The sequence below is a fragment of the Cryptomeria japonica genome, chromosome 7, assembly GCF_030272615.1.
Source record: "Cryptomeria japonica chromosome 7, Sugi_1.0, whole genome shotgun sequence".
NCBI lineage: Eukaryota > Viridiplantae > Streptophyta > Pinopsida > Cupressales > Cupressaceae > Cryptomeria > Cryptomeria japonica.
The window spans coordinates 129,060,625-129,073,046 of NC_081411.1; the positions used below are offsets into that span (position 1 = coordinate 129,060,625).

The 12,422-nt window shown below is 33.2% G+C and overlaps 1 protein-coding gene across 1 annotated transcript; it reads right to left on the reverse strand.

The window, feature by feature from the left end:
- Nucleotides 1-8,843: 8,843 nt before the first annotated feature.
- LOC131072304 (protein SODIUM POTASSIUM ROOT DEFECTIVE 2) lies at nt 8,844-10,762 on the reverse strand. Its single transcript, XM_058008450.2, has 3 exons — nt 10,100-10,762; nt 9,290-9,365; nt 8,844-9,150 (listed from the first exon to the last, which is right to left on the reverse strand). Exons 1-3 carry the CDS (start codon nt 10,337-10,339, stop codon nt 9,017-9,019), a joined length of 450 nt encoding a protein of 149 aa, XP_057864433.2. The 5' UTR covers nt 10,340-10,762; the 3' UTR covers nt 8,844-9,016.
- Nucleotides 10,763-12,422: the final 1,660 nt, after the last annotated feature.

Genomic DNA, 12,422 nt, shown 5'->3' on the forward strand with positions numbered 1-12,422 from the left:
ATTTCAAAGATAGAAGAGGATATGGGACCATAGGGATAAGACAAGTAGTTTCAATAAGATAGCACAATAACAACATATACCTTGAATATAACTCTTACCTCATGAGAGGATGGATTCCGTATGGCATTAATCTACATCTCAAAGGTTGTGTCTTTCCAAATCACACACACACACACAATTGCACCATTATATGCATACAAATTATATTGTAAATATCTCATTTAATCATGTTTATTACCTCGTGGATTTTAGTTCTCACTTTAATTAAAAAATTTCCACCCATTTATGTACATGAACCCTATGTATCCTGGTAAATGTTGATATCCACTCCTTTCTTATTCTCTACCCAATTCTAAGTCTTTAAACACCAATTTTTTTATTTTGACGTGGCACAAAAAATGAGGTAAAATAATATATTTTGACACCATATGCAAAAGAGTAGAATTTTAAAATAATTGGAGACTAATCAGCCAACAAAATAATTGATCTCATTATGACCTAAAATGGAATAAAACTAAAATTCTAACCATATCCTTTAGTTCTCAAGGAGCCCAACAATACACTTTTAAGCTACTTTTATAATTTTTTTGCCATAGTCATGGCTTTATTTTAGATATTTTTAAAACTACATAAATATTAATTGAAGTTACAAAATGAAGCAAATTCTATACTATATCAAGTAGATCTTATGCAACCACCTAATTTGTTCAAGCTTCTTCTAAATCTATTCCAATCTCTTCTTGTTTAAACACATAGCATGATATGATTGAGGTTCTTTTAATTTCAGCCCATTTGAAAACAAGAGTGAACCCTCTCCTCCTAACATTTCAAAACCCACTAAAACTCTTGCTCTCGATTTGGAAAAAATTATGAAGTTGGCTACAAAATCCTTTCTAAAAATGGATACAATGGACATAGTTTAGGATGTGTGCAACAAAGCATTGAGACTCATGAGAAATATGTGTCACACTTTTCTAAAGAGGGTTTAGGTTTCAAACCTCCTCCTTTGTTGACATCCCCTTCCCCATCGTCTACTTTATCCATGTCTTCCTCTCCTAACTTTTCCTCTCAACAAGAGAGTATTTTGTTCGACCATTTTCAAGTCAATTTGATTACCCTTCCTTGCCCCAAACAAAGGAGAAAAAATAGACAAGATCTTGGAAATTCTTCTGTTTGTGTGTATCATCAAATACATAGCCATTCTACTAATGAGTTTCAAGCTTTCGAGACTAAAAATCAACATTTCATTGATTCTAGTATCATTGAAATGACGAGTGACAATAAGTGACAACTTTATCATGATCTTTGTAAACAACATTAAGTTCCTATCATTTCTCCTCACTATGTGACATTGGTAGTTCATTATCGTTCATAGTAGTATAATTTCATGTGCAATCATACTTGGGTAGCAACATAATAGCCTAGTTATTCTTGTCTCTATGTTGTAGGGCAAGAATAGTTTTCAATCATTCCATCTTCATAAGTATCCATTTTTCCCTTTGTTGAGTTGTATCTTCTATTAAGCTTACAAATAGAATAGATTTTAAGGAACTGTTCTAACCCTTACTCTTTTGGTAAGCGTTACATTCTTTCCCCCAATGCTAAAAGATGAAATATCTCTATTGCCTCCCTCTTGTCCCTTCGGGAAATAGTCTAATGCTTACCACAAGATTAAGGGTGCAAAATTATGTGATAATAGCCTCTTCAACTAGATGATTTGGAACCATTTGTTTTAGTGCTAATGTTGCTTGCTTTGTATATTTGAAGGTTATTTTTAAGGATTGATAGGATCTTATGCTTAAGGACTTGCACATCCCTTAAATTTAGAGTCATCATATCACTAGCTTGTCTTGCTCTCAGATGCTCTATCTCTTCATTTCTAATTCAATGTGAGTATGAGCATAAGTTTATACTCCCCCTGGAGTGGGGGCTAAACGTAGTGCCATAAATTGTAGTACTTTAATTATGAGTCCAATTGTATAGTCTCCTTAGCACTTATTTAAATTTTCCCATTCCTTTACATATTTTGGGACCTATTCTCGCCTTGAATTAATCCTCAATTCAAGAATATGAGTCCTATTTTATATTAATACATCAACACACTCTTATTTGAGCCCTTATTTTAAGTGTTCACTTTCTTATATATCACATTTTAAGCTTATATGGGTCATATCTCTTTTTAAAGTCCAATGCACTTGTTCTCCCACTTAAATATTGTCATTTTTCATATAAATTACATATATGATATTAGGGCTCTTTTATCTTATGACCTTTCAAATTTGGGTCTATTTTGTTGGGACATTGTAGCTTAACTATAGTGTCTGATGCTTTTTGGCTGAAATTTCTGGAGGATGATATGTTGGCATTGGCATTTCTCGATCTATCCTCGAAATTGAAAAATGATTATTTTAAGTTGGTCTAAAAATGAATTTACCTTGGGAACCCTATATAAGACATCAATCTGAATTCATTTCACCATCTCATTATTATCTCATTCTTCCAATTCAAGAGCAATTATTATTCTTCAAGAGCATATCTAAGTTTAAGGAGCATCAAGCTACATAAAGGCATCTTCAATTATATCTTCATGATGGATTTTAAGATGATTTATCATGTTATTACATAAACACATGGAGGACTTATCCTAAGAGCATCACATCATCAATTAAAGGTATAAACGTTTTAATTAAGCATTTTTCATTCAATCATTTCACTTTAGATTTTTATTTCTTTATCATCATTGTTGTAGGGTTGATTCCCACCCAAGGTTTACCTTAGGTAAGCCTCTATACAACCCAACACTATTTCTCTCTCCTTTAGTGTAGATCCAGATTGAGAGACAGGCTTCATGTTCAGACTAAGGATACAAGAGCATAGTGCAGACAAATACATGACCGGTGAGACAAAGTTTAGCAAATAAAAAGGTAGGACATTGACAACTAGTGTCCTATTCCACTAGGACTAGGGCTCCTAACACCAAAGTATAAGTGTTTTGACTCGAAAATTGACTTGGAGGAAGTTTGGAAACATGTGAGTTTAGTTGGATTCCTGTTTTGCACTCAAGAACCTATCAAGACTAGGGTGCCTAGCTAAATAGTCTAGTCATTTTTTGTTCAGATTTTTGTCACAGGTTCCTCTTTGCACCCCGTTTCTAGTTATATACATGTTAGTTCATTTCCAGATCTGTATTTGTCTGTTTATGTTGTTTATTGTCAATTTTACACTTTTTAGCATAGTCCTTGCATACTCAATCTCCAATCAAAACAAACCAATAAGAGAACAATCAACTCATTGTGCCCAACTCTACCAATGGTGTAGTTGGGCTTATTGGTTGTTATCCAATGTAATTTGTGGGATTGAGTTTGGTTCCTAGTTTGCATGGTTAGATTGGTGAACCCCTTTTCCACTACATTATAGGTGTTATAAGCCGGTGATATAATTGTAGCAAGAAAAAGCATGGTTGAGATCAATAGGTTAAAGGCCCAGTTGGCTAGGACATTTTATATGAAGGATCTAGGAACAACAAAACAAATTTTGGGCATATAAATACACAAATAGGAAACATGTTAAGATTTGGTTATCACTACAAAAGTATCTAGAGAAGACACTCATTCGATTTAGTATAAAGAATTTAAAATCAATAAATATTCTTTTGGCTTCCCATTTTAAGATTTCCTTAAACCTATGTCTTAGCAATAAAGAAGAAAAGGATTATGTGTTTTATGTATTGCATGCTAGTCTAGTAGGAGGTTTAATGTATGCCAGGTATATACAAGATGATAGATTTCACACGTGGTCCGTGTTGTCAATAGATACATAGAAAATCTAGTTATAGAGCTTGGGCAAAAATAAATTGGGCAATTCATTATCTTAAAGGGGTAATTGATTATTGCATCACCTATAATGATTGCGGTGATTCAATTTATGTTTTTGTTGATTACGACTTTCTACATGATTTAGACAAAATGAGATCTACTTCAGGTTATATCTTTACTCTTGTAGAAGAAATTATTTATTGGATGCCAAAGCTTCAAGGAACAATTGCTTTATCCTCTACCGAGGCTCAGTATATAGTTGTCTCACATGCAAACGACAAGGTGAATATATTACTATCCATTTGGCTAAAAATATAAAATCAATCGTATCTCATCTTTTCTTACAAAAAATACTACCGTTTTTCATTAAGGTGGAGTTTGAGTTCTCAAATCATCTGGGGCTTGAGTGATATGCTGGGCTACGATCTCTATTGTTTGGCAATTATCAGTCTGCACAAGACAAGGGACAATCAGAAGTGATTTACATCCACATTCATGCCTAACATTTTCATTCCGTGCCAGACCATGTAAAAAATTTCTTTCAAACTTCAGTATATGTGTAATTACTTTCATATTTTAGTGACACCTTTCAATTCGTGATGGATATTCGTTGAAAGATGAACAAAAGAATAATAGTTTTAAAAAGAATGCAAAGAAAACATTCACCTTACTTTTTGACTTTAATGTCATTTTCCAAAAGGTGTCACTTTTTATTTGAATTTTATCATCCCATACAAAACTGGCCTGTGTTTTCAAGAATGGGATGGAGCTTAACTTGTGAACAAACCATATCACCCATGTTCATAATCATTGACAATCCAATGCACCTTGATTAGTTGAAATATTCTTTGCCCCAACAGTTTCACAAATAATACCAAAATTTATAGAATTTATAGAATTTACAGTTTGTAAGAAAGAAAAAAAAAGAAAGATTTTTAATAGTCCACGATGTTCAACATTCTGTATTTGGGTTTATTAATGGTTTATAGCAATATGGAATTAGTCCGTACTTCTTGCGAGTGGGACCTAACTGTGCTGCAATTGAAGCGTACATACTTTACCTTCTATAAGACTTGAACTTGTGACCTCTCTTTCATAAGCACAAATTCTCTGCCTATAAAAATATGTTGAAAGATTGCAAATATGAAATTTAGAATGTTTTTAAATTCTTGAAAATGATATGTATATCCAATATATATGAAGAACAAGTATGCTATAACACCCATTAGTTATATTAAAAAAATGAACAAATTGAAGCATTTGCCCTCCATGACATCCAATAAGTGAAATATATAATTAAACAGGTTGAAGCATTTGATCTTCATAGAATTACATGCAAAATCAGTAAGCAGGTCACATTGCAGGTAATATGCTCCATTTGCCTTGGAAGTAAAGCTTAGTTTATGGACATTATTGATTATTATGTTTTCATGGAGCTAGGCCATATCTCTGCATTTTTGACCTTGCAAATGCTTTCCAAAATTCCAATGGGTGATATGTTTCCCATGACTGTGACCTTCTTCATCTCCAGATCTATGACAATTCATGTAACCCATGTGACAAAAACATGAAACCTATATGATCAACCACTATTGCTTGATTGTTGGCCCCTGTGTAATGGTTCTAATCATATACCCATGAGACAATAAACTGTAAGTTACTTCTAAATTTGATTTTTTTGCAAATATTATGTCTTTGTGTGGTAGCGTTGACAGAAAATTAAAACATGCATTCATACAAGTAAGGGTATCATAGATTATATTCATTTAAATGTTTTGGGGCCATCCCTTATAGTTTCTTTTGGGGATCATTATAGTTTGTAACATTTATATATGATCACTTCAGAATGGTGTGAGTCTATATTTAAAAAAATAAATTTGTTGTGTTTAGTTTTTTTTAATCTATTTAGAGTCATGATTGAAAAGAGCATTGATAGGTCAATCAAGTGTTTAAGAATAGATAATGGGATGAGTTCACATATTTGGAATTTGAAAACTATTACAAGGAAGCTGGAATTGAAAGACATAAAATCATAGTTTACACTCCTAAACAAAATGGTGCTTCTAAACACATGAATAAGACTCTTCTAGAAAGAGAAAGGAGCATTCTCAATAATGCCAAGTTGCAACAAGAGTTGTGGGTAGTAATTGCTACAACTTGCTATCTAACGAATCAATCACCATCAAATGGAATAGATTGTAAGATTCTTGAAGAGACATGGACAACTTGTTTTTGTGATTATTCAAATCTGATTTTTTTGGTTGTGATGCATATGCTTTTATTTATAAAGATCTGCGTTCTAAATTAGACCCTAGATCAAAGAAGTATATTTTTGTTGGCGAAGGTAATGGAGTTAAGGGATACAAATTGTGGGATCCTATTGCCCACAAAATCATCATTAATTAAGATGTAGTATTTGATGAATCTCCTACCATAAAATTAGACATAGTAGAATATGAAACAAAAGAAGAACACGCACTACAATATTAACAAATTTAGTTGGAAACTCATCTATCTATAAAAAAATAAGGAGCAAGAAGAAGCTTCTAAAGATGAAAATTACATGAGAATTTAAAAAATGCACATGAAATGTTAAAATACCACAATCAAACCTAAGAAGTTCTACATAGTTTAGAAATCCTCCTAAGAGGTATAATCTGATTATAGTTTATTTATTGCTTTGCTTCTAATGATGGGGAACCTAGTTGTTATCAAAAGGTAATGGGTGTTATTAAAAGTGCTAAATGAAAAATAACAATGAAAGAAGAAATGAATAGCTTGGAGAAGAATAAAATATGAGACATGGGAGAACTCCCAAAATGTAGGAAAGTTGGTGGTTGCAAATAGGTCTACAAATCGAAGAAGAGTGTTGATGATAAAATTGAAAGGTACACATCAAGACTAGTAGTAAAACAATATTCTCAAAAGGAAGTATTGATTTTTATGGAAATTCTTCACTAGTTGTTAAACTTGCTTCTATTTGGGTAGTATTAGCACTAGTTTCTTTATTTGATCTTTCAATTTAGAGCAACTAGATTGTAAGACAACATTTTTACATGTAAACTTGGATAAGGATGTATATATGGAATAGTCCAAAGCGTTCGTTCAAGATTGCAAAATAAGATTTATTTGCAAACTTAGGAAGTCATTATATAGCCTAAAGTAGTCACCCATGCAATGGTACACAAAATCTGATTTCTTCATAGTTTACAATGAACCAAATTTTACAAGCAATGACTATGACCATTGTATCTACAAATTTAAAGAATGGTTAATTTATATCTCTGATGTTATATGTTGATGATATGCTTTTAGCAAGCAAAAGCATGGTTGATATAAAATTTTAAGCTTTAGTTGGCTAGGATATTTGATATGAAGGATCTGGGAGCAGCAAAATAAATTTTGCTCATAAATATATATAGAGATAGGAAACATGATAAGTTTTGGTTATCACAACAAAAGTATGTGAAGAAGATTGTCATAAGATTTAAGTATGAAGAATGTGAATTCCGTAAATATTCCTTTGGCTTCCTATTTTAAGCTTTCTTCAAGCTTATGTCCTCACAATAAAAAAGAAGAGAATTATATGTCTCATGCATTGCATGCTAGTGCACTATGAGGTTTAATGTATGTGATGATATGTACAAGAATAAATATTTCACATATAGTTGGTGTTGTTAGTACATACGTAGCAAATCCAAGTTGAAAATGTTGGGCTGTAGTGAGATGGGTGCTTTGCTATCTTAGGGAGACAAGTGATTATTGTATCACCTAGAATAGTTGCAGTGATTCAGTTTATGGCTATGTTGATTTAGATTTTGCAAGTGATTTGGACAAAAAAGATATACTTCTTAGGTTATGTCTTTACTCTTGTAGGAAGATCTATTGGTTGGATGCCAAAGCTTCGAGGAACAATTGCTTTATTCACTACAAAGGTAGATAGAGTATATAGTTGTTTCACATGGATGCATTAAGACAATTTGGTTAAGTGTATTAGATAAATTTGAAAAAATATAAGATAAGGTGAATGTATTTATGATAGTTAAAGTGCTATCTATTGAACTAAAAATGCAGCTTATCACACTAAGGACCAACATATTGTTGTTGAATACCATTTTGTAAGACAAACTATAGAAAAGGTGAAGATTATGAAATTGTGTCAACAATATAAAGCAAATCGTATGTCATCTCATCTTATCTTTCAAAAATCTACTTTTTTTACAGTAAGGTGGAGTTTGAGTTTTCAATTGTTTGGTGGTTATCAGTCCGCACAAGACAACGGGCAACCAGAAGTGATCTAGATCCACATTCATGCCTAACATTTTTATTCCGTTGCCAGATTCCGGCTAAATTTGCTTTTAAACTACAGTAAATATGTAATTACTTTCATATTTTAGTGACAACTTTCGATTCGTGATGGATATTAGTTGAAATATGGGTAAAGAATAATAGTTTGAAAAGAATGCAAAGAAAACATTCATCTTACTTTTTGACTTTAATGTCATTTTCCAAAAGGTATCATTTTTTTATTTGAATTTTGGTTAAAAAATTGCCCTGTGTTTTCAAGAATGGGACAGAGCTTAACTTGTGAACACCCATGTTCATAATCATTGGCAATCCAATGCACCTTGATTAGTGGAAATATTCTTTCCCTCAATATTATCATAAAGTATAGCCAAAATTTATAGAATTTATAGTTTGTTAAAAAGAAAAAAAGAAAGATTTTTATAATCCATGATGTCTGGTAGTCTGTATATGAGTCTACAAATGACTTATAACAATATGGGACTACCCTAGCACCTAACTGTATTACAAATGAGGCCTACATACCTTACCCCTATGAAATTTGAACTTATAACCTCTCTTTCAAGAACACAAATTCTCCTGTAATATGAAATTTAGAATATTTTTTAGTTCTTGAAGATGATATGTACATCCAATTTATGGAGATAAAGTATACTATAACACCCATGTTAGTTATATTAAAAAAATGAACAGATTAAAGCATTTGCTCTTCATGACATCCAATAAATGAAATATATAATTACACAGATTGAAGCATTGATCTTCATAGAAGTACATGCAAAATCAGTAACCAGGTCACACTGCAGGCAATATGGTCCATTTGCCTTGCAAGTAAAACTTAGTTTATGGACATTATTGATTATTATGTTTTCATGGAGTATGGACATTATTGATTATTATGTTTTCATGGAGGTAGGCCACATCTCTGCATTTTTGACCTTGCAAATGCTTTCCAGAATTCCAATGGGTGATATGTTCCCCACAACTGTGACCTTCTTCATCTCCAGATCTATGGCAATTGATGTAACCCCTGAGACAATAAACAGGAAACCCATATGATCAGCCATAATTACTTGATTGTTGGCCTCTGTGTATTGGTTATTAGGGAAATCAGAGAATATGCATCTAATCATATATGCCATAAAACTTCAATGCTGGTAGACTCACACCTTCTATTTTAGATACGTGTCTTCTCACTTTTTTGGCACATCCCTGGCAATGCAATGACACTTTGAGCACCACTACCTGTACAAATCACTAACAAGATTTATGAGAGCCATTCCACATGATGCACTGCACTGCAGTATCCATTCTCTAGTGTTTTTTCATGAGTAGTCATTCCTTATATGACTTAATTCTTCTAATCTTTAGTGATTCACTTAGCACTGATGCTCATTCCTTATATCACTGATCTCTTCTAAGCTTGAGTGTTTCTCTTGGCACTGATGCATCAGGGGGTGTTCACAAGGTTGAAATATTGGGATTGAAACTAGCCAAAGGAATTTCAATCCCATAGAGGGGAAAACCATCTGATGCAAGGAGGATGCCAAGTGGACAACTCAAGCTCATGAGAGATGGATCATAAAAGGAATGCATATTCTTGAAAAATTGTAATCCTGAAATGCAACATCTAATAAAGCATCAAGAATATCGTTTTCATGCACTAAGAAGCAGCTATATAATGCAGCTTAAGGGTTAACATATATCAAGATTATTGCTTCTAGATTCAATTGTGTAGAGTTTATTTGCATTAACGTATCAGATCATATTCCATGATCCATCTTTCAACAGCTCTCTCATCCTGATGATAGATCATGGAGTATGATCTAAAATGTTGATGCAAATAAATTTCATGCAGTTGAATCCAGAAGCACAGCACAACAATCATCATGAACTGTCAAAATAAAATGTCTTCGATACATCAAGATGATTCCCAGTAATCAAAATCTAAATTAATGCTGATTTTAAATGAATTCAACCTTTGGGTTTTGCTTCAATGATGGGGCTTGCTCTTCAATTCTAACATGGTGGGCACTTTTCCTGTCCAATTTAGGAGTTCTAATCTCCAAGACTGCACTTCTCTGCCCCCCTAGAAGCCTTGTATGTTCAGAGATATCACTGCCACTTTTCTTTGGAGGATATTGCTTCTTTAGAGGAAAACAAACTGCAGTAGCATCTGCAGACATACAGCAGGTCCGCAAGAAATTCATCCATTTCATATTTACGATCACAAAATACCTGCAAAACAACCCACTCCCTTTCAAAGAAACTTGGACAGAAGAAAGGATATCTTATAATTGGAATTGGGTGTGTAGCTAGTACAGTGTCATAAATAGAAATACACAGTAACATGCCTAATAAGAACACTTATCTATTTCAAGACAATTTTTTCACTGTTTAGAGAAGTTTCAAAGACATTCAACAACTGGATTACAGACATTTCCTGATCAGAAACAGTACCCAGAGACAGTACAATTTTCCCTCCATCCATGTGAAAAGCCTTTAAAATATTGCATCTTTCACATATGATTGGTCACATATTTCTGTCAGACTCGTGCTTTCTTCACATGGTGAAGATGCAGCATTCAATTTTAGTATGACCAACGATTTTTTTATGTACAGAGGATTGAGAGTGCCTTTGATAAGTAATTTAATGACCAGTTTACATTTTGTCAATTTTGTGAGCTATTTAATGCATTACAAGTCAAATATTACACTGTGCACTGACTGAATTTTCCTTTCTTTTGAGCAATTATGAGTAAGACAAAGAATGGATCAGTCTTATGGGAATCAATAATTTCTGCTCAAGATAATGTTGAATTTCATAAAGTAGAGTGACAATTATCAATGCTTTAATCATTGAGATTGGACAGTGATTGTGGTTGTGCGTGTATAAAATATTGTTGGGATGATAATTCTTAAATGGATGCCAGTCAGTCACCATACATCTCTATAATTGTTTATGGTGAGCTTTCTTTTGTTTTTTGTGTATTTTCCACTTGAAATTCTTCACCTTAAAATATTATATATGCATTTGCTTTGTAATAAAGTTTCATAGGATTTAAAATAATGTTTTCACAGGACTGCAAGGAAGTTATAAGCATAAGAGGACAAATTACAGGGGTTAAAATAACGCTTTCATAGGACTGCAAGTATGTTATAACAGTGGGAGACTAAAATACGTTTCCAAACATATCCTCGGTAAGTGGTCAAGAATATTACCTGGTTTGTTATGCTGAATTAAGTTGTTCTTTTTCTTCATTCCTAACAGAGGTGAGGTATGAGAAGCTTACCTTAGTCATTATAGTTAATGTAGGGCATCTATAGATAGTATATCATTTTCATTACTTTTGGTGTCTTTATATACGACTTAACTGTTTATAGCTATGCGGTGGGAAACTGAAACTGTATGTCAGCAAGGGTAAAAAAGTACACAGCTATGCGGTGGGAAACTGAAACTGTATGTCAGCAAGGGTAAAAAAGTACACATTTTCAAAGTATCGCCCTGTATGTACTGAAAGATAACCCAATAATCGTGCACTCAAAATTGCCAATTCTTAATTACGGTCCAAAAATACGGCTATTAGTACATTTGAAATTTATAATTAATAAATTAGTAATTGAAGAGTATAATGTCTATGGGTGCTCTTCCCCTAAAAGATAATCAAGAATATTTTTTAGCTGTAGATAATCAAGAATATTACTTGATAGGTATATCTACAATTGTAATAGTTAAAGGTAAATGGTTTTGATTAAGTACTTCTAATGTAAATCTATAAAAATAGGTTTTAGATTATAAAAATAGCTACAGTGCTGACTCTTTACATAGCCAAACGGCTATCAATTAGCATACAACAGCCCATAGGCAACAAAAGAGAGACCAACAAAGCAGGGGTACAAACCCCAAACAAACAAGGTCAGGCAGGCCAAACTAACCTGTCAAACCTGAAACAACTCAAAACCCAACTCAAGAGTGGGGAGAAACAACCTAAAACTTGACAAAGAGGGGTTTGGGAAAGGGGGGTAAACTTCCCCTTTTGCCTACAATAAACAATCATCTAGACAACATTGTCATTAGGAACATTAAAAAAAAAATCGGGCGGGGGGAAGACTGTTGCTACAAAACATCAACAAGAGCAAAATCGCTAGGAGTAGAACGAGTTGCGGAGCAGGAGCAACAAAAGTAGGAGCCATGGGGGTAGAAGAGGCCGCAACAGTAGTAACAAGAGGGTCAACAAAGGCTTCATCAGCAGTAAGTGGCACCTCATCTCGGGAGGAGGCAACATCCTCCAAAGAGGAATC